Here is a 24,217-nt window from a genome sequence, read left to right as displayed (position 1 = left end):
TTGGCAAATATGATGGCAAGATGACGCTGATGTTAAATCGCGAAGGGATTTTTGATATGTTGTAATATATTATGATTTTAATATCTTACACATAAACAGGAAATGTGCCATAAAGTCAAAGTGCATTGAATGAACAGTCTGAAACTTCTCAGGTTAATAGATATTATGATTAAGAGAATATCCAGAAACCCTATTGGCCTGCCTGGCATAGCGCCACCACCTGGCCAAAACAGGAAATGTGTCAGAAATGGGCAATGCCTTAACTGATTTATTTGAATCTTGGTAGGTAGGAAATATTGGAAATCATTATTGTGATGATATTCACATGTGTAATTCAGATACCTAGCATAGCGCCACCATCTGGCCAACCAAAAAGTGTATCAGAAATGTGCTTTGCTTAAATTGAATGATCTGAAATTTCTCAGGTTAATATATATGATTATGATGACACCCAAAGGGCCTGCCTTGCATTGCATCCCCACCTGGCCAAGCAAGTAAATGTGGCAGAAAATAAAATAAAATACACAAATAGCACTTGCATCAAATATGTACATTTCACAAACGCACCACATCGGTGCTTTGTTGGATTCCGACATGTCACGGTTTGTGGCCCGCAGGTGCTCGGGCCCGCCATTGCCGCTTGCGGCTATATTTCCAAGTTATAACACTAAAACATATCATGGAGAAAAAATGGAGTCAAATGTAACGTCAGTAATGAAAATGCTATTAACATAACAAGCACCAGCTGTGCAACAATCTTCAATGACACTTTGAAAAAATAATGAAACATTATAAAAAGGTAACTAGGTGAATTACCACTTACTCTTAGTTAACTTACCCAGGTTTGCCACTAAACCACGTACTTGGAATACCCCCCAGGAACCTCCTGGTCTAAAGTCAGTGGCGCAAATCCAGATGCTATTTTAAGGGCGCATGCATGGCCACAGGCCTGCAGAAATGAATGCTATTCACACCGATCTACAGACACCCTGTGCACAGATGGAAACATTCAAAGCCTTGATAATATTTGTCCGTTTCCCGGCTTTGTTCGTGCATTGGTCAACTAAAAATTTAGTAGCCTATATATCTACATGCAATATCTTTACAACAACGCCTTAATACGACCTATTAATTTGGACAACCCTATAAAGGCTAAAGTTACCTTTAGTTTTGTTCAAATTTACCATTGTGTATGGCTTTAAACATCGTGTGCACTTTAACATCTAGCCTATAAACATTATTCCAGCTGTGCTAAGGTTTTGACAAGCACCACAATTTTGCCTACCTTGTTGTAGCCCATCTGAAATAACTCCAAAACTTTGCTATGTTCCCTCCATCCTTTAGTTGTTTTCAAAAAATGTTTTATATCCATGATGGCCTTGAAGTCTTGAGTTTGTGAATTCGCTTAAATAAGCTTATTATGTGCTGTTAACCAGCAACCATAGACAGTAAAAGAAAGCAGCAAGTAGCCTTCGCTACAATTTCTGTAGTTGCTGCGTCCATTCATTGTTATTCTCTCTCCTGCTCAAACAAAAGTTGTGCGTGCATTAAGTTGATGATAACATGTTTACAAACTCTACTTTACATAAAATAAATATTGTAAATAGCCCACTGTCATGCAGTTAATGGGATACTGTGCAGAGTTGGAAAGTTAGGTCAACTTGGAAAGTGTTTCTCGTTGCCTGTTGGCAAACTGTTCACAACTGACTATAGCACTGTGAACCGTTCCTGGTTGCACCTGGCAAATCCGCCATCATAATAACAATCCGCTATGGAACAAGCGTGCCTGTTGTTAAAGGGAATGTGAGATGATGCTCTGATTGGTTTATTGCACGTTACGCCCAAACCACACCCATCAATAATGTACCAGCTACAGACCACCCCATTTTAGATTTGCGTCGGGCGCAACAGTCAATTTTCCACCGGTAAAATAGAAACAGCGCCCATCCGCCCACAAAGCGATTTGCGCGAAGTCAATTGCGTTAAAGTGCAAGATATAGCCCGTAGTGTCTTAAAAGGAGCATGCTTATTGATAACAGTGACAAAATTGTTTATAAAGAAATCAAGTGTCAGTTCAACATCCATCATTTCTGAAGTAAGATATAAATAAAAAAAATACTATAAAAAACATCAGATAAAAAAGCTTGGCTATTAAAAGATTTAAAATTTCTCATTGTGACCATGTGAGATCTGGTCCCATCAGGACTGCCTAGGGGCCCATCAGGACTGCCTTTGCAGGGGCCCAGGATCTTGTGCTACGCTATCTTGTGCTTGTGGTCTGACAGGTTTAGCCTAATGGTTTCTGTTATGGGACAAATTTAGATCGCTAGTGACCCGTTTGAGGTAGCTGGAAGAGTTGTTAAGCCAGTTGATATTAAAGTCACCGAAGACCAGAAGCTCCCCATTACAATGCTTTGCAAGCAGATTTGCAAAGGCATCTAATGAGTTTGAGACAGCAGAGGGGGTCGATAGACCCCTGCTACAGTAATAGAGGTAGAGCCTAAAATAATGTTAACAGCAACAAATTTAAAGCTATGTTGAACCGATAAAGCATTTAAAATCATTACAGAGAGAGTTGATTTGGCGTAGATTGCCACATCACCCCCTCTCACTCCTATCGACTCTGAACAAGTTATAATCATTAAAAACATACATGTAAAACTAAGCAAACAATACAATGAAGACATACACAACAGTCTGCTCTGTTAAATACATGGTCCCATTCCTGGTGGCGAGCCCCTGTTCCAGAGACCTAAATGCTGGGCACCTCACCTCTCTGGGCACCGCACCTGAGATGTTTTTGCATTTGACAACTGATATGCATTTATAACGGATGATAAATATTTTTTAATTAAGTGTAGGAAAACCGAATATTGATCCTTCATTAAAAATTCTACTAGTATTGTCATTGTGTTATTTATCCACCATTTTGCTGCAAGACACATGCTTAATTTGGTTCTACTTCCTACACTGACAAAGAATTCCAGCTTGCTGTTTCATAGCTTTGTGGAATGGCTTGTGTATTCATGGTATAAGGATATTTTCACGTCAAATGTAATTATAATTTCTTCTGGAAGCCTAAATAAACCTGAGTGTTTATCGGACATGTTTCGTTTTTACTGTACTGCAATAGCATAATGTTGACCTTAGAGCCATTGGTCATCATCTTAATGTTACGTCAAAAGGTACCAAGTAACTTGATTGTCTCCTTGGATTGTCATCCCAGAATTAGCTAATGCCATGGTATGCCAGTTTAAAATAACAGCAGGGCATAGATGCCTGTCTACGATGCATCCTTCAAAAACAGTTTCAGTCTTCAATTTCTTGTATTTCAACAAGGTGTTTACACCAAGTAAGGAAGTGCATGTTTTTAAAAAGGCTAAAATTAAAAGTAACAGATCGTACATTACATGAAGGGATAGCGTCATTAGGCATGAACTGTGAATAGCCTGATTAGACCCGACTATTTATTTCATAATAATTATTTAATAGATTACTGTATAAGAGCCTTTCATTAAGATACCAGATAGGCCTTTTTAAACACATAATATCCCACCTTCATCAGAACTTTGCTATGGGAGAGAATTTGTATATTGTGTTGTTTAAAGATGTCTATCGACCGATATGTCGGTTATCAGTTTTTGAAACCTCAAATATCGAAATCTGTATCCTTCTTTAAAATCCCATTTTGGTCGGGCTCTAATGCATCATTCATTTTTTTAAGTTCTATATTGTTGGTGATTGATTTGCCACTTTCAGTTCTTACTTTTTTTCCACAAACCCCAAAGAATGTCAAAAACACTGGGATAAACACAAGGCCATGGACAGCCCCAAAGGAGATGACAAGAAACATGATCTTAAAGAAGGTTCTAAAGATGTAGCTCTTTGCTGCTGACAGGACAATAACCCCAGCAATTGTTGATAAAGCTCCCTGGATTATTGGATACCCAAGGTTATAGAGAGCATCTATGGCTTTTCCATTGGCTGTTCTCTTTTCACTTGAGACAAAGGCGTAAGAAATGTGTGCAGAAAAGTCAACAGAAAAGCCGATGCAGATTACCAGGTTGATCATGGAGATGGAGTCTAGATTAACGTTCCACAAAGCCATGAAACCGGTTACGCCTACTATTACAGAGGCAATGGCAAAGGTCACCCACAGAGAACAGAGAGGGTGTGGAATCAGCATAAGGGCAATGACAAGCATAGCGACAGTAGCTACTATGATGTTCTGGATGGTATTGCTGACAATGACGGCATACTGATCAAAGTAAATAAATGTTGGGTGGTACACCATTAAGTTTACCCCATTTGCAGATTCACCACATTTACTAGCGGTGTCTCTAAAAAAACTCAACATGTTCTTTTCGTCTACTGCAGTCCTGACATTAACTGTTGGTATAAAGATTCGGGAAGCTTGAATCACACCATCTTGAATATCAACATCATCATTGAAGCCTGACAGTTTAAGAAAGCTTGGTAAAAAACTCATGAATGTTTTCTGGTCTGAGAAATGATTACTAGTACCCTTTTCATATTCCACAAAGGCATCAAGCCATGAAATAGTCACATTTTTGGGCACCATGTCTGAATTTGCAAACTGTCTAACACAACCCATGAGATTGTCTTGTGCAGTCTTATTCCAATACTCAAATGTTTTGTCTTTTATAATTACCATAACAAACGGTCCAAAGTCTTCGAAATACTGATTCTCATTATCATAGTAATTAACTACGTATGAGTCATCTGTAGCTAAGTTTTTCAGATCTATACCCTCTTTCATCTGAAAACAACCATATATGCTCACACCCACATATACAAAATAGAGCAAAATAACAAAGACCTTGCTGTATCTTTTAGTTAAGAATGGACCATAATACTTCTTGAAGAAGACATTGATGGGCATTTCCTCCTCTGCACCTGTTTGGTGATCATAAGCTCCTCCAACTGAGCAGGCATTGCCCTTGTTGTCTGGATTTGGAGTTTCAACCTTCCTGAATGTAAGCCAGTGTCTGTTGCTTCCCTCTCGTCGTCCATTCAGGGCCAGAAAAGCACCGAAGAATGTGATGTTGTAGATGTAGCAGAAGAGGATGGCTGTGCCGGTGTACATGCAGAAGGACTGCACAGAGCGAAAAGGAGTCAGGAGGCCGATGTAAAAGGCCAAGGCATCAGTCAGAGTGGTGATGGTGATGGAGACTGCCGCCTCCTTGTACGTCTCTGCCATGCGATCTTCAACCTTGTCATGAACCCTCGTCTTCTGCCAGCAGGAGATCATGATGAACATGTCATCCACACCAATACCTATAGAAAGGGTTTTGTGCACGAACAAAGCAAAATTCCTCAGGAGTTTGATTTTATAATGTGTTTATAAAATAGATAACACTTTTCCTAAGATGTGCAGAACAAAGAATTTTGTTCAGTTAATTCTCCAAAGCAACGTCTGCATGACTTACAAAGAGACAACATTGTTTTTCCCCCAAACATGACGTACCACTGCTAATATACTGATCTTGACTGAAAAGTAGTACAGTACGTAGTACGCAGGGGTGCCATCACTTGTGTGAAAGTAGTATTGCCAAATATCTTGCCGAGTCCAATGTGTTGTATTTATTATATCAGAGACAATTCATTCGGAATGGGTCATGCAGGAAGCCTACCTATTTTCTTTGTAATTGCCTCTATTACATTGTAACACTACAGTCTTATATACCATATAGCAAGGGTCTCAAACTCCGGCCCGCGCCCGGCCTAATGTCAAAATAATAATGTAATTCGGCCCTTGAGGGTATTTTTTAATTGCGACAAACAACTACACTGATTAAAAGACGATAGATCCAAGTACGGTGACAAATCCCATTTGTACTCTCCTCCACCAGTTGCTAGACATCCATATATATATATATATATATATATATATATATATATATACTCTTTTGATCCCGTGAGAGAAATTTGGTCTCTGCATTTATCCCAATCCGTGAATTAGTGAAACACACACAGCACACAGTGTACACACAGTGAGGTGAAGCACACACTAATCCCGGCGCAGTGAGCTGCCTGCATCAACAGCGGCACTTAGGAAGCAGTGAGGGGTTAGGTGCCTTGCTCAAGGGCACTTCAGCCGTGCCTACTGGTCAGGGTTCGAACCGGCAACCCTCCGGTTACAGGTCCGAAGTGCTAACCAGTAGGCCACGGCTGCCCCTAAAGAGCTTCGATTCAAGAGCTTCGATTTCAGAGCTTCGATTCAAGCCCAAATCCGCTGCACAAAGTTTTCAGGAAATACTTACACGCGAGAAGCACAAAGAGCTGCGCATGTAGATGCAGCGACTCCTTGCTTCTCCTGAACGTGCAGTGTTTTTTTGTTGTTAAAATGTGTTTTTCGGAATGTTTATCGCATGAAACTACGTCGGAACGCATGTGCAGCCGACAGCAACTGTTGCAGATACGGAAGGAAAACAGCAGTATCGATGTTTTGGACATAAAAACAGAGACGCTGGCTGAACTGGGAATACTTCGCCTGCCTACCACAACATCGGACCCGTCTGCTTCACCTGGCCGGCGTCACCGCAAGCGGTGTGCCAGGACAAGGAAGAGAGGCAAGCGAGCTGGCGTCAGAACAAGGCTAGCAGCCAACCCAACTCGCCCAGCAATACCATCCATATTCCTGGCGAACGTAAGATCACTGGACAATAAGATGGACGACATTCGGTTGCTAAGATCAGCAAACAAGACAGTGAGTAACTGCTGCGTGACTGTTCTCACTGAATCATGGCTCAACGATAACATCCCCGACTCTGCTATACACCTGGAGCAGCTAACGTGCTATCGAGCTGACCAAGCCCTAGCAGACAAAAAACGTGGTGGAGGAGTTTGTGTTTACACACATGATGCTTGGTGCCGAGACGCTACGGTAGTACATAGACACTGCTCTCCACTGGCGGAGTTTATGATCATTAAGTGCCGACCCTTCTACCTCCCCAGGGAATTCACCGCAATTCTGCTGGTCGCGGTGTACAAGCAAAAAAAAAACAGTGACAGGAGCATGGCACTGAATGAGCTGTATCGGGCCGTCAGTGAACAACAAAGTGAACACCCGGATGCCTTCACAATCATCGCTGGAGACTTCAATCACGCCAATCTCAAAACTGTACTACCAAAATTTCACCAACATGTAAACTTCCCAACAAGAGGACAAAACACCCTGGACCTTGTTTACACCCCACAGAAAGAAGCCTACAAAGCCAAACCCCTCCCCCACATCGGACAGTCAGACCACATTAGCATCCTGCTGCTGCCCCGATACAGACAAAGAGCAAAAGTCACCAAACCAGTTCTGAAGGAGGTGAGAGTGTGGCCGGAGGGGGCCGTCTCACAACTTCAGGACTGCTTTGAAACAACAGACTGGGATATTTTCAAAACAGCTGCCACCCACAACAACCACATTGACATTGAGGAATACACAGACACTGTGACCTCCTACATCACCAAATGCATCGATGATGTTACAGAAATAAAACACATCACCACTCGGGCCAACCAGAAGCCATGGCTGACAGGAGACGTCCACAGACTGCTGAGGGCCAGAGACAAAGCCTTCAGAGCTGGAGATGTAGCTGGCCTAAGAACAGCGAGGGCTAACCTGTCCCAGGGCATCAGGAAGGCAAAAAAGGATTACACAGACAAAATAACAACACACTTCAAAGACAGCAGAGATGCACAGAGCCTGTGGCAGGGCATACAGGCCATAACTGACTACAAGCCTGCGCCACGGAGCTGTGAGAACAACACCTCTCTGCTAAATGACCTGAACAGTTTTTTCGCCCGTTTTGAAGCACAAAATGACACTCACCCACAGAAAACCCCACCTCCCCCCCACGACCAACCCCTGTACCTGTCCTCTGCCAGCGTGAAGAGGACACTAGCCACCATTAACCCACGCAAAGCAGCAGGCCCAGACAACATACCAGGACGAGTGTTGAAGGACTGTGCAGAAGAGCTGAAGGATGTTTTTACAGACATTTTCAACACCTCTCTGGAGCAAGCAGTCATCCCATCACTTTTCAAAACTGCCACCATCATACCCGTGCCAAAGAAATCATCACCATCATGCTTCAATGACTACCGTCCTGTAGCACTCACGCCCATAATCATGAAGTGCTTCGAACGGCTAGTCATGTCACACATCAAAGCCACCCTAGCTCCCACCCTGGACCCCTTCCAGTTTGCATACCGAGCCAAACGATCCACGGAGGATGCAATCTGCTCTGCCCTCCATCCAGCCCTCACCCACTTGGACAATAAAGACTCATATGTGAGAATGCTGTTCATAGACTTCAGTTCAGCATTCAATACCATAATACCACAACAACTCATCAACTCATCCCCTCCCTCTACAACTGGCTGCTAGACTTCCTGTTGCAGAGACCACAAGCAGTATGTGTCGGGAACAACACCTCAAGCACTCTGACCCTGAGCACGGGGGCCCCTCAAGGGTGTGTGCTCAGCCCCCTGCTCTTCACACTGCTAACACATGACTGTACAACCACTCACAGCTCCAACCATCTGGTGAAGTTTGCGGACGACACAACACTGGTGGGCCTCATCACTAAGGGCGATGAGGCTCACTACAGAGAAGAAGTAGACCTGCTGGCTAAATGGTGCAAAGACAACAACCTCCTGCTGAATGTCAGCAAGACCAAGGAGATTGTTGTCAACTTTCAGAGAGGCCACAAACAACTGCCACCACTGTCCATCGACGGAGATGCTGTAGAGAGAGTGAGCAGCACAAAATTTCTGGGGGTGCCCATCAGCGACGACCTCTCCTGGACCACCAACACAGCATCACTGGCAAAGAAAGCCCAGCAGCGCCTCTACTTCTTGCGCAAATTGAAGAAGGCAAGTGCCACGCCTCCCGTCATGACTACATTCTACAGAGGGACCATCGAGAGCATCGTGTCCAGCAGCATCACAGTGTGGGGCAGAAGCTGCACAGATCAGAACAGGAAGACCCTCCAGCGCATTGTTAACACAGCTAAGAGGATCATTGGAGCACCACTCCCCTCCCTGCAGGACATTTACACCACCCGCCTCACCCGCAAAGCACTAATGATTGTCAAGGACACAACCCACCCTGCACACGAACTCTTCAGCCTCCTGCCCTCTGGAAAGAGGTACAGGAGCCTCCGCTCACGCACCACCAGACTTGCAAGTAGCTTCATCCACCAAGCAATCAGGATGCTGAACACTACCCACTCTCCCATCACTGACAGCCCCCCCCACCCACCAGCCAGCCAGGAACCTAGGATCCTGTCTACCCTAACCCCCCCCCCCCCCAACACCGCCCTGTGGAACTGCACTGTGACTGCGCAGCCTAACGTGTTGCTGCTTCACATCAAGCCTGATATACTTAAAATTACTGCATATCAATGTAAATATACAGGTCACACAAGCACAAGTTTAAACTTCATGTAACTGTTAAGACTATGTAAATATACAACACAACTACCTCTATTTTTTTTTTATATATGTCCTATATTTCTATATTTTGATATATGTTCTATATTTCAGTCTCGCACTTTAATTTAATGTTTATTGTCTATGGCTATGTCTATGTCTAAAGTATGTCTATGTCTGTATTTAAAGTATGTCTATGTCTGCATGGGAAAGTAAGAAACGAAATTTCAATTCTTTGTATGACCAGTGCATGTAAAGAAATTGACAATAAAAGCCGACTTGACTTGACTTGACAAAGACATGCATTTGTTTGTAATGACGCGGAAGTGATGCAGGCCATAGTTTTGCACAAATTGAAGCAGAAATAGACCTACACCAAAAAACTTTCACGTGTGAAGTCTTGGGTAGGCTATGTTATTCACCTAGATTCTGATTCTGAAGGAGAATATCTGCCTTTTGGAGATTATGATCGATCGTCTATTGACGGTGATAGTAACGGTGCGTCTGTGAATAGAGGTGCGTCTTTGCGTGTATACAACGGTGTCCACTAAGCATAGGCCCTACCATGCTTATTTCGACCCTCTGCCCAACATAGCTGGAGGTGGCAGTGGTAATCGTGATGATAGTGTCCGTAATGGACATGGTACAGACAGCAGGGGTAATAAAAATAGGGCTCTAAAGAACAAAGTCACCCACGATAGGAACCGATTTGACCAGGCTACTTTATTGTAGGCCTATAATAACGGTTTGTGGATATAGGCTAGTAATAGTTTACTATTGTTGGTTTACATGTTAGGCCTACTGTTTTCCTGTTAATTTGTTATGTGGGTAATATGACAAAACCTGTAAACCTGCTCAAATATGTTCAACATCCAGTATTTACTGAAAGGTGCATAATTTGAGGTGCTTGCCATCCAGTGTCAAATTAGATACATTTACCCCCTTCATAAACTTTTTTTTATACTCAAAGATTCACAGTAGGACTTTCAAGCCTTACAAAGCCTTACAAAGACCACTTTCAAGCCTTTGGTCAAAATCCAATGGTGTTGTTTTCTTAACCCTGGTGCCTAAAGTTTGCCACGCAGGTTTAAATAAGTTATGAGAAAAAAATATTTTTTATTTGGAGTGAAACACACACATACCTGTTTTTATGCTTTTTGTTTTTTTATAATTTGTATTAATATTTATTTTATCATTATTTTATTTATAAACTAAGGTTGTTAGCACAGGTGTCTAAAAAGAGATAAAAGATTTGCACTCTCTCTTTGCAGTTTTGTGTAGTATTTGAAAAAATAGCCGTTCTTTTTTGTATTATTCTTTAACACTGATGTGGCCCTCCAATCAGATGACGTTGGCCGAAGTGGCCCTCAGCTCATTTGAGTTTGAGACCCCTGCCATATAGTATACTCATTATGCATGTCACTCAGCAACAGGCAACAGGAACAGGATAACATCAGAAAAATGTGCATGGATCTCTTATTTGTTTTCGCAGAGCTATGTATAATAGCCTAGGTGTAAAATATTATATATATATTATATTGTATATATATATTAGGGGTGTAACGGTACACAGAAGTCACGGTTCGGTTCATACCTCGGTTCGGACATCACGGTTCGGTACGAGTTCGGTACAATGGAGGGAAAAGCAAAACAAAAATGCAGAAAGCATTTTTTTTATTGTGCATGTCTCAGGCTGTACCACCTAGTGTCATACAGTCTCTTCCCTGAGCTATCTGCAACAGCCTGAAGTGTGTAAGATATAGGCTAAACAGTACAATAAGTACCCAGACTCCATCTGTAACTTGTAAACAAAATAAGACAATCAGCTATAAAACTGAAAATAGGCCTACAGCATCTCTTATTTCTGAAAGTGCAAATTACATAAAAATGATTTTTAAAAATCCACTTAAGCAAGACCTTCAACATCTGTGTTTAGTTGTATATGGAAGGGTCTACAATTTGCCTCAATATTTTTAATTGTGTGTAAAGTAATAATCTAGCCTACTAACTGTGAAAATATCACACTATTTTGCCTTTTTTTTAAAACGAAATTGCTCCTTTCATTTCATAAACAGACTACAACTAGAAGTCACGTGACTTTGCCCTTTGACGTTAACTCACCGTACTAGCATGGTTTGTTTATTAGCCTGGTTAGCGTTGTCACTTTATTTTACTGTCTATGCACTTAACACTACCAGCTCCTCATGTGAGAAGTTACAAGTTACCCCAACATAAAGGTAATTACCATGCGATTTACATAGCTTTCTGTCATTACGAAATCATTTAATTTAAGCCATAGGTTTTGGCCCTATTTGTATGTGTATCCAAAGGCTGCTGAAGCGCAGGGGAAGTTTTTTTCCCCTCGTTTCAGTGATTGGTAGCCTACATCATCTGGGTGATGGCTTCGAATATGTGTAGCATTTATTCCACTCACATACCCAATAACTGCTGAACAACGCTGACACACAGTTTCATCTTATCCACCACTCTTTCGCCTGTACTAACGTTACTGTAACTGAAGTTCTCAAACTTGCGATCTTAAATAGACCAGCGGATCCTCTAACTCTTGTGGGTCTAACCTTAGTGCTGCTAATGACTGACGGACTCGACTGACGACCTGACAAAAAAAAACATAGGCGCCAATCAGAGCTTCAGAGCTAAGGCGAGGCTACAGATTAGCGTTAGGTGTCGCTAAAGAACTCCCGTAACTCTCGCTACTTAACAGTAATTGCGCATGACATTAATTAATCCGCACACGAGTTTTATGTATTTTTATACCGTGTATTCTCCATGTAAATTCATGCACCGAACCGTGACGCCTGTACCGTTTCGGTTCAATACGAATACATGAACCGTTACACCCCTAATATATATTATATATTTCATTCATATATTTTGGAGTTCCTTAATAGCCTAAAATAATTTGACATTTAAACATTTCATATTTTAAACTTTTTTAACACCTACCTTTAAAGTCATGATTACATTGTATCGGTTGTGTGTAAATCTAATTAGGCGCCTTGTGCCTTTCACTTAGTAGAGTAACTTGTGTTTGTGTCTATAGGCTATAATTTGGAAATGAGATGTGCATATGAGGATGTAAGTCAGGATGTTTGCTATTGGATTAGTTGAAATAAATATTGAAAAACCAAACTCAAAGAGAACCTGTCTTGGATCGCAGAGGAGTGTTATGCAATGTTTATTTCTGGTGAGCAGTTGACAAGCAAACATGGCGTGAGCTAACTGATGGCTAGAAGGAGGGTATGTAAAAGTTTGCCAATAGTTGCGTAGCCTGTTACTCATTTGTCATTAAAAACCAACAGTGAACGTAATTTCATTGCCTAGGTTACAGACACAGATTTGAGAGATGCAAGTCAGCAGATCAGCTATTATTATTTGTTGACATCAAACCTGAAGAGGAACACAACAAGTTTACCCAACTGATGTTCCAGCAGTTCACTTGCATAGAGTTTTTTCTCTTCTCATCCTCTAATCAACAATATAACTCTTGATGCAAGGGGGAGGCGAGGGCCCTAGGTGTGTAGTGTGCGTAGAGGGCGGTCCGGCTCTGATTAAGTTACATTATGCTATTACTGACCACTTACAATTTAAGGTAGGCTATGCTCTGTAGGCAGTGTTGTGAACATTGCTACCTGCAGAAGGTTATCTCTTCACGGCTTGACACTACCTTGCATGGAGACATATTTCACGTTAACAATGGAGATGTTAGGAAGACTAGCTTTTAGTTAACAGAGATGCAGATCTCCCTAATTCATTCATATGCACAACAGCCCACATTCTGCATTCACTCCAGCGAGACAAAATAAATGTTTTTTTAAAGCTGTCATTGCCATAGGCCATTTGCTATGATATTTACCACTGTCAGACCTACAACTAGTTGCAATTTCCATTTTTTTTCGTGCAGTGGATTAGGCTAGCTCTTTTCGTGGACAGTTACAGGAATTTTTATTCGTTGTTTTAAATGCCGTTGCTTAATGGCCTACCCACGAGTGGTTCAGTTTCAATGGGCTCTCGTACACTACAGGCTACCCCATAAATGTATGCCTATTTGATGACACCAAATTAAAAAGTATATCTTGATCGGGGAAAGTTTTAGTTTCTTTTTCTGTCGACCCCCGGTTCCATAATACCATTCAATTGTGCCACAAATTAACAGAAGCATGGCAGGGCACGCCCCCAGTGAAAATGAATGAATGGAACACAGAAATGCTTCTCACGCGTCAGTCACTAATAGTAGAATGCGTCGGGGAAAACTGTTCACCAAGATGATAATGATGATAAGCTATTGGAGCAGCTTCTGATTTTTACTGAGTTTAATATTAATCTTAGGTGATGCCATGTATGAAAACTAGTATTGCCAGGCATTTCAGAAATGGCCTGAGACTGAGGTGTGCTCCCCTGTTGTCTGGAAAGGTAATATGTAACAAGAGAAGACGTCATGATCATCAATTAAAGATGACTGTCAGAGAATGCCCTTTTTCTCTTTTGGGTTAACCCAATGGAAGTACATTTGGTTAACCCAATGGGAGTACATTTGGATTTTAGATTAGCCTGTTAAAGTTAATGTGCGAAAAGAGAATCACTATCTTTAAAGTGCACGTTTGAATTGTATCATTGACTAAGATGTACATCTGAATAGGCAATCATGTGTGCAATGTCCCAACATGTGTCAAGTTTTACAAAATGAGCCTTACCAAGAATCAGGAAGGGAGAGGTTGTCACAGTTATTGCAAATGGCATCCCACAATACAGAAGCAGGCCGAAACTGGACAGCACAGACAGCCCTGCAGAAAACACCCCAAAGCAGGCCACAGATACCTTATTCCTCACACAGTCCAACCTGGGAATAGATGACAGGTAGTTACCACACAGACACTTAACCACCATCAGTTGATATCATCTGCCATACAATGGGAATCCATTTCTGGAATAATCTGAACAAATGCTCTAAACCGTGGTAGGCATACTGTATAAGAGATGACATACCTTAGGCAAGAAAGAATAGATATGTTGATGGCCAAAAAATATGTGATGGAAAACAAGGGGGTCACACTTTTGCTATTCTTTTTCAGCTCTTCTTCTCTTGACAATGATGTGAAAATGGATATAGAGCCCTGCAACAAACACATGGAACAGACACATACTCTATATCAAATGGATTCATTTACAGGAATTTATTCACATTCACAGGAAACTATATTTAAAAAGCAGAGCCTTCCATTTTTACAGAGCATTCCATCTCCACAAATGACCAATGAACTTACTTGCTATCATTTATTTTCTGACTACTTTGATATTACTAAATAGGAATGCTCCTTTTGAAATTCTAAATAATTTTCTTTTCTGTAGTTTGGGCCTTTTTCCCAGAAGAGTGATTCATGATTTAATTTGTGTGAATGATGCAACTTGACCACACCTGGAGACGCCAGAAAACCGTAAAATACCAAACAAATTAATTCTATGACTCCTCTAAGGCATTAGGCCTGACGCAAAACCTGGCAGACTATTATCCCAACGCAAAGTTTATTCCTATCTTACACTCGAGTTTTGCGCTATGTGCGTCTCTTTTATTAAACAATGCACTCAGGGGTGTGGCAATTAACGACCTAAGGTGTGGTCTGGCGCATTATCTAAAATCGCTATCATACACTACCTGAAACGCATTACGCCGCATTAAGAGAAACTTGATCAGAAATCCATGGCGAGTTGTTTACATGTTATTTTAAGAGCGCATTATCAACAGTGATATGGGCGGGTGCATAACGCACCCTGCTTCTCTCATCCACAGGAACGCGCACCAGCGCACATCCATGCAAAACATTACAAATGTGTGTGAAGCTATGGGCACAGTTTGTATACAGTTAATAATCTACTAACTGAAAAAAAATCGAAGGATATATCTTTAACAAATGGAAATTGCTCCTTTCATTTCATAAACTGACTACAACTCAAGTCACGTGACCCCTTCAAGTTAGCCCTTCCCCTTCATAAATAACTACATGTACCGCAAAGCGGTACAACATATGACCGCCGCTCAGTCCTGCACATTTTCTCCGCAAAAATAAATCACGCTTGTCAATTTGTCTCCTATTCCATCCCCTACTCTTGCAACTTTTGAGTATAAATGAGTGTGTGTATGTCTGTGTTTTCTTTTGTGTATATGTGTGCTTCACTGTGTGTGTGTGTTTTAGCTTGTGAGTGTGTGTGTGTGGGGGTAATGGTGTGTGTGTGTGTGTGTGTATCTGCTTGCTTGCATGTGTGTGTATGTGTGTTTTGTGTATGTGTGTGTGTGCGTGTCTGTGTTCACTTGTGAGTGGTTGTGTAGGGGTAATGGGGTGTGTGTGTGTGTGTTTATTACATTAAGTTACATTACATTTGGCTGACGCATTTTAAGCCAAAGCAACTTACAACATGGTAAACAGTTTAACGCTTTTTAAAACAATTCTCTCAACAATTCTAGAACCATTTAAGCCAATTTAAAAAGGTAGCGTACAATAAGAAAAAGTGCTTCAGTGAGTGCTGTTTTTATGCAGTCCAGGGTCAGTTCTAGTCAGGTGTAAGTGTTAGAAATAGCAAGGCTAGTTGTAAGTAGTGTTACGAGGAGATTCTCTGAAGAGCAGGGTCTTCAGGAGTTTTTTGAAGATGAAGAGGGATGTCCCTGCTATAGTAGGAATTGGTAGCGCATTCCAGCAACGAGGAACAACAGATGACAAAAGTTTGGATTGGCCTGAGTGTACCGGTGGCAGAGCCAGACGTCGTTCGTCTGAGGAGCACAACGGTCAGGAGGTAGCGTATGCCTGTATGAGGGCATTCAAGTAGGTGGGAGCAGAACCGGAAACTACTTTGCAGGCAAGCGTTAGAGACTTGAATTTGATGCGAGCGGCCAATCGGTAACCAGTGTAGCTGGATGAGCAGCGCGGTAACATGTGCCCTTTTGGGTTGGTCGTAGACCGCGTTCTGGATCATCTGAAGTAGTTTCACGTTGCAGGCTGGGAGACGTGTCAGGAGGGCGTTACAGTAGTCGAGTCGAGAGATAACTATGGCCTGTACCAGGATTTGGGTAGCACTGGGCCAGGTACTGTAAGTCCTGATTTTCCGTATGTTGTGCATGTGTGTAGTTGTGTAATGTTCATGTATGTTTATGTGCGTGTTCCTGCATGTGTGTGTGTTTGCGTGCGTGTGTGTGTGCATGCGTGCGTGTACGTGTATTTTGTGTGTGCGTACATGTGCTTGTGTGCGTGCGTGTGTGAGTCTGTGTGTGCGTGCCTGTGTGTGTGCATGTGCGTGTGTATGTGTGTTTATGCGTATGTGTGTTTATGTGTGTGGGTGTGTGTGTGTGTCTGTGCCTACAAGTGTGTGCATGTATATTTATGTGTGTGTTTGTGTGTGTTCATCGAGTGTGTGTGTGTGTGTGTGTTTGCATGCGTAGTGTACAGTCACTAAATGTACATATATTCATTTATTGTATGGTCCCCCATGAACGGAATTCCACGAAACTTGGCATGCATTCAGAGCAGGGCCGTAGTCACCATAGACATTGAGGGGGACGTGTCCCCCCCAATATTCAAATATGACCAAAATGTCCCCCCCAATATTCGGAAAAATAAAGAAAGAATAAAGCCTTATCCTAGGCCTACAGGAAACCAACACGTATCTGAAATGTAATCAAACGTAAATAACGCACAAACCTATGGTTCCAGAGTAGCCTACACCCCTGAGTGGTTTGTCCTGGTGATTTTCCGTTTTTCGTTAGTGGCGTGCGCTATCAAAAGCTTCCATTTACTGCACCCTACTGCGGTGAGGTAGTGCTGTCAACAATATCGCAAAAGCTACCGGAACACTTTTCACAAAACTTCTTGGAAAGGTGTAGCACAGGCTAAGGAAATCCCATACATGTTTGGAGCCGATCAGACTGAAAGAGAACATTTTCCATATCGAGCCTATTCTTGCAATAATAGCGAAAGTGAAACGTTTTATTTTAAATGGTGAATTTGTGCAAGCCTGTGTCATTTCTTTCACGTCTTTTAACATAAATAATGCATTCATATGCTAGTAGTAATGCCAGAAATTACCGTGTATAGGCCTCTTAGAAATGATTGTTGCATCTTGCATATTATATTTAGATGCGCACTCAATCGCGCATCCATGCAGGCAAAACGTGATCAAATGTGGCGATGTTTACAATACGTGATAGCCTAGTTAATGTGAATCGCGGACAATAACCAAAGAAAGGAATTTGCACTTCCATTCACCAATTAGGCTGTAGTAGCCCTAGTGTTTCTACATGTTGGCACAAAACGTCATTTCTGTCAAAAGCCAGTCGATAATACATACAGGGGTAACATGAGGTGAGTCAGACAGAGGGGCCTGTTTCTACATGTTGGCACAAAACGTCATTTCTGTCAAAAGCCAGTCGATAATACATACAGGGGTAACATGAGGTGAGTCAGACAGAGGGGCCTGTCTTAGTAGCCTATTCCTGAATCCTGTCAAACTACGTTAAAATTGTGTGATTAGCCGCCAGCATAATAAAATCTAAATTAAAAGACAAAATCTTATTAGGCTCCAACCTATGAGTCTAAGCCTTAGTTTAAAAAAATCTTCAGGTGTAAGTAATAAGTCAAAGAACCACATTCTGTGTAATATAGAGGTTATCAAAAGATACTCTAGTTTGTAATTTCTTTTAAAGTATAGGCCTACATTTTGAACACAAATGGAGTCACGGGTCCAGGGATGGACCAGTGAAGTTGCTTCTTCTCCACCCTTCTCTTTTCACGGGGGGGGGGCGCATTCTGTTTGGGGGTCCCTCAGACCCCACCACAGATTTGGTCCCCCCCAATGTTGACATCATGACTACGGCCTTGATTCAGAGGGTGTCTAAATGATCTTACACTGAAAATGCTGTCGGTTTTGAACCTGTCAGCCAAAGATACCTGCGACTACAATGGCTCGTTTTTGCTTTTTCATTTGTAACTAGGTGGCGCTTTACATCAAATGAGTGGATATGGGATGGGTTGACATGACCCCTGGAGGCCAACATACAAAAAAAAAAAAAAAATCCGGAAGACAAAAAACTCTGCCGCTTCGCAGCGCGCCAGTCATAATAAATATAATAAATAACGGACATAGGTGCGTGTCTCCCTTATAGTTTCATATTGCCACTATACACAAAGCCATCAACGTTTTTCTCCCACATGCAACAAGACTCAAATTTCACACATGATCTTCTTACCCATTCAGCATATTTTGTCTCCGATGAGAAAGTGTCAATAAACAAACTCAGCCAAGCATCAGTTTCATTTCCGAGGTCTTCTTCTAAGTAGTAGAACAATCGTATCGCATCGGCGCTCTGAATTTCCTTAGTTTCTGGTCTATATTTAACACCGCCAATAACTGTTCCAAAAAATGTTTTCCCATGAAATGGGTAATATATAGTCATATTGTCAATGTTGCTAGCCTTATACGTTACAATATCTAAAACGTCATTCGAGACACATTTGTTTTTCTTCTTAGCACACAGGTTTTCAAATGTCTTGTTTGTACTTGTCTTGAGACTTTTCACTCGCTCGTCTAATGTCATTATTTCTTGAAACGCCTTTACAGTGAGTATATTAGGCTTCTTCACTAGGATAAACGACGCATACACGCCCTCGGTATAGAGCTTCAATTGAGAGAAATCTTTGCCTGGAGGAAAATGTTGTTTGACAAACGCCCTCTCCTCTTTCGATGGGCCGTTTAGTGGCGTGAACTGGTCCTCGATGTTATGTACCTCTCTCTGATGGAGAAAGTAAAATCCTCCTCCGAGTCCGCACGATATCATCAGAGGAAGAATGAAAAACAACCACGGATATCTACCGATGCAACGCCCAAGTACCTTAAAGGCAGCGGCAACAGGCTTTTCAACGCAGTTTGTGTTACAGTAAGACATGTTTCGTTTCTAACTAGCCTTACAAAATGAGTGGTTATTTCTCCAGTGTCCATGCGCTGCAACTGTCCGAAAAAGTTTCAGTTTAGCGAGGGAAATATCGTATAAACGAAATGGTTGCCCGTTGCCAACATTTCCTGTAACTCGCTTTCGTTTTCAAGAATGACCAGAGGATGCAAATCAGATAGCCTCGTGACCTGATACCTAGGCTACTGGGATAATTCTTGCTAGTGTAGCAGGATTAATGGGTGGAGCGCCCCATAATGGCTGCCTAATTGGTTAGCCAATAGGTATACTTGGCTACTATATTAAATGGTAGGGTAGGTTGCGTTTGCCCAGGTGGACGCCTGGACCCCTGCCTCTGCCACATCACATCGCACACCCTCCTGCCTGGCCGCCGCACCATCCATTGTTTGCATCACTGGCATCCGTGCTGCATTTTCCTTCACCGCATCGTTTGCTTCCTGCTTCACTGTTCTCAGTTAACGTGGCTGTGGCACAAAAGGAAATGGCGGTGGCGGGCCCAGGCACCTGCTACTTGTTATTATTTGTCTGGTAATTCTTTCACACAAACTCTACAGACGTAACTACAGACGTAAGTCACAGACCACTTGAAGGTGCAAACAATTGGATATTTGGTTATTTGACCATCAGTTAACTTTTCTTTTCTTTATTAAAGACATAATACAAATACAAATGAAGATAATACAAAAGTGAAACAGTACGGTTACAATTATACAAAATAAAATTACAAGTTGCCCAAAACAAAGACAACGATTAATAAGTAAATAAATGAAAAGAAAAACAGGAAAAGAAAAAAGACAAATTAACAAGGGGAATTAACAAGCACATTATTGTAATGTTTAAGCAATGTTGTAGCTTTTTTGTTATCCAATCTTTTAACAATTTCAAGAAAGGACTCAAGTTCAGCGCTAAATTGTTGTACATTTGGGGTGGCTAAAGCAAATTTTGTGTATATAGTCATCAAAATAACAAGATTACAAATAAATTCTAAGCTAGTGTCTTCCTCATTTTCATAGTACATAAAGACATCTTTCAAAGAAAATTGAAGATTAGGGTTAAATTGAAGATTTCCCTGAGAACCAGTGGCTCACAATGTCTGCCCATAACTTAGTAGTTATTGGACAACTGTAAAACAAATGTGTCAAAGTTTCGCTATGACCCTTACAAAATGTACATATATCTTCAGTATCACAATATTTGGAAACAAGAAAATATACTGGATATATTGTGTGCAAGATTTTAAAGTGCACTTCTTTGACTTATGCAAAACCTAAAGGGAGTTAACCAGGACTTACGCCAGTTAATGGGCCCAATTATTGCACCCCAGAAGAACTTTCCCCTAGGAGAGATCTTATTTCTTTCCTGAAGCACAACTCGAATATGTTTGTTACTGCACTTCTTGTCAGTAATTGGAACGCCATTTAGAGAAAGTGTAGGGAGAGTAATATTAATTGCATAACAAAGAGGACTTTTAAGTAGCTGTAACAAGCCAGAAGGGATAGCCTTTGTTACCATCAGTTAACTTTGAAACAGGCATTTTACTTCGGATAGACAATAGCAATACATCATAGGAGTGATTAACGTCAAAAAATCTAGACTGGAGTAACTCAACATTTGACACCTCCAATTTATTTAGTGTTCTAAAGATGTCAAATAGCCTGTTATGGTTACCACATTGATAGCCAGCTCCTTATGTGATCTCAATGGCAATGCAGCGTTTGTTTGCTACGGTGGCCGACAGGTGCAAACGACATGCAATTTATGACAACAGATGCAAATCAACAAAACACATGCGAATAGACAAAACACAAAGAACTTCAGAAAACATCTTCATCTTCATTTGACAACACTTGCACATAATTTAGAAAACGCGCTGCAAATTCAGAAAACATTTACATTTCAGAAACGAGCTGCCAATTCACAACAGCAATTCAGAAACGCGCTGCAATATTCACAACACAACGGAGGGACACTTACAAGTGATGAACACCTTTGAATAGGTGGCGAACGGGTGTAAACCTACACACGTACAGACAGTAAAGGAGAGGTGTTCATCACTTTTAAATCATTGAGTGCCAAAAACATAACTCCTTCCCATGCGTTGAGTGCCAAAAACGTAATATTACGTTTTTAGCTTTTTTTTTTACGAAAAAACACTCTAACACTCTAACGAAACTAGACACTCTAACACACCTTATATGTGATTTTGGGAACTCTGTGATGAATGGAAATGAAATATATGACGATCGAAAACTCATGAAAATGCACAATCTGGACATTTTATCTGGACATTTTATCATAACTCGGTTGCCGCTTTGGGTCGAATCAGTGACGCATGCACGTCAACTCAAAACCAGGCCATTTTCGTGGGTCTATCACTAGGTGGCAGTCTCGCCAGGTCTCGCTGATCACTTCTCGGAAAGTTTACAGGCAACACTTCATATTTCATGAAAGACATTATATCTCCATTTCTAGAAAAAACAGCGATTTTGATGAAAACTAGCCACTGTTTAGCTTGGGATTTCTCAGGAACAGAGGCGTGTAGAAATACACGGTTTGCACCCACTGAGAGCTTAAAGTATCACCTTTTAAACAAGCCACCATCAACAATGGTCTAGATTGCTGGCACTCTAGGACAAAGCTTCCAAAAACAGCTTGGCATTCAATGAGTTAAAAGGGTTACACTTTACTTCACAGTATCAGCATAAGAGTAAAAATTATTTGTAAGAACATACTGTATACCAAGGCCGTAGTCATGATGTCAACATTGGGGGGGACCAAATCTGTGGTGTGGTCTGAGGGACCCCCAAACAGAATTTCAATACATTTCCTACCATGCAAAAATATTAAACAAACAAGTCGTTAGTTAGGTCAGTCAATTAGGTTATTCCAAACTTTTGACGGACACAGATGCCCCCCCCCCCCCAAGCAAGAAGAAGAAGCAACTTCACTGGTCCATCCCTGGACCTGTGACTCTATATTACACAGAATGTGGTTCTTTGACATATTACTTACACCTGAAGATTTTTTTAAACTAAGGCTTAGACTCATAGGTTTGGAGCCTAATAAGATTTTGTCTTTTAATTTAGATTTTATTATGCTGGCGGCTAATCACACAATTTTAACATAGTTTGAAAGGGACAGGATTCAGGAATAAGCTACTAAGACCCTCTTCTGTCTGACTCACCTCGTGTTACCCCTGTATGCATTATAGACTGGCTTCTGACAGAAATTACGTTTTGTGCCAACATGTAGAAACACTAGGCCTACTTCAGCCTTTAATTGGTGAATGGAGGTGCAAATTCCTTTCTTTGGTTATTGTCCGCGATTCACATTAACTGTAGGCTATCACGTAGCCTATTGTAAACGTCGCCACATTTGATCACGTTTTGCCTGCATGGATGCGCGATTGAGTGCGCATCTAAATAATATGCAAGATGCAACAATCATTTCTAAGAGGCCTATACACTGTAATTTCTGGCATTACTACTAGCATATGAATGCATTATTTATGTTGAAAGAAATGACACAGGCTTGCACAAATTCATCATTTAAAATAAAACGTTTCAGTTTCGCTATCATTGCGAGAATAGGCTACAATATGGAAAATGTTCCCTTTCAGTCTGATCAGCTCCAAACATGTATGGGATTTCTTTAGCCTGTGCTACACCTTTCCAAGAAGTTTTGTGAAAATTGTACCGGTAGCTTTTGCGATATTGTTGACAGCCCTACCTCACCGCAGTAGGGTGCAGTAAATGGAAGATTTTGATAGCGCACGCCACTAACGAAAACGGAAAATCACCAGGACAAACCACTCAGGGGTGTCGGCTACTCTGGAACCATAGCCATAGGTCACTAATTTGTGCGTTATTTACGTTTGATTACATTTCATATACGTGTTGGTTTCCTGTAGGCCTAGTATAGCGCTTTATTCTTTCTTTATTTTTCTATGTCCGAATATTGGGGGGGACATTTTGGTCATATTTGAATATTGGGGGGGACACGTCCCCCTCAATGTCTATGGTGACTACGGCCCTGCTGTATACAAATGTAATTTTAACATCATCAGCCTGTCTCCCTCATAAGACATCAGCCTGTCTCCCTCATTAACTGCTGTGCCTGGTCAAGACACGCCTCGACCATTTGCAAATCAAGTCTTTTGTCATGTACAACGGCCCAGCTTTTGTCTTATGCCAGACTTCACCATAGGTGATCGGCACCAATTAAGCATGCATATGTCCGGGGCGTGTCTGAACTTTTCCACTGCAGCAGACAAAGAACCTACTAACAGATATAAGGCTGTGACGGACAATGTTCGGGAGGTGACTTGAGGCAACTTGTTTCATGTTTCTCCTCCGAGCCGGCTTGTAATAAACCTGGGAACGTTTCCCTTTCTTAACACATCTCAGCACGTTTTTGCTTCCACGTCATTTGTAATTCTCACCACAACATGACATTGTCATGAATGTGTCATAAACATGTCATAAACATTTATGACATAACGCTTCTGTTATTAAGTGACATTCGGTTTTTGTCATAACAAATTAGGATTAGGGTTAGGGTTAGGATTAGAGTTAGAGGTTAGGATTAGGGCTAGGGTTCATGTGTCATGACAGTGTCATATGTTCATGACAGTGTCATGTCACTCTTATGTCGATACTGTCAAGTAAAGTGTACCTTATAAAGTGTTACCTAATTTTCTGTTTAAGCCCATTCTAGCTTCCATACTGCCTATACACACACTGTAACATCAGGAGAGGTTGTTCCTTATAATATAATAATGAAAAATAATTCATT

General features: G+C 41.4%; 1 protein-coding gene across 2 annotated transcripts; it reads right to left on the bottom strand.

Annotated features, from left to right (window-relative positions):
• Positions 1-842: 842 nt before the first annotated feature.
• LOC143131254 (patched domain-containing protein 3-like) lies at positions 843-19,791 on the bottom strand. Of its 2 annotated transcripts, none has more exons than XM_076290755.1 (4): positions 18,704-19,791; positions 14,458-14,585; positions 14,166-14,311; positions 843-5,298 (listed from the first exon to the last, which is right to left on the bottom strand). In XM_076290755.1, the coding sequence occupies exons 1-4, from the start codon at positions 19,397-19,399 to the stop codon at positions 3,650-3,652; spliced, it is 2,619 nt and encodes an 872-aa protein (XP_076146870.1). In that variant the 5' UTR covers positions 19,400-19,791; the 3' UTR covers positions 843-3,649. The 2 variants fall into 2 exon arrangements, with proteins under 2 accessions (XP_076146870.1, XP_076146871.1); XM_076290756.1 differs by having other exon boundaries at positions 19,423-19,790.
• Positions 19,792-24,217: the final 4,426 nt, after the last annotated feature.

Source organism: Alosa pseudoharengus, unplaced genomic scaffold (genome assembly GCF_046254945.1).
Source record: "Alosa pseudoharengus isolate Yale_2024_CS ecotype anadromous, Long Island Sound unplaced genomic scaffold, YU_APseudo_1.1 YU_APseudo_1.1_scf_18, whole genome shotgun sequence".
Lineage (NCBI taxonomy): Eukaryota > Metazoa > Chordata > Actinopteri > Clupeiformes > Clupeidae > Alosa > Alosa pseudoharengus.
This window is presented reverse-complemented; position numbering and strand designations above follow the sequence as displayed.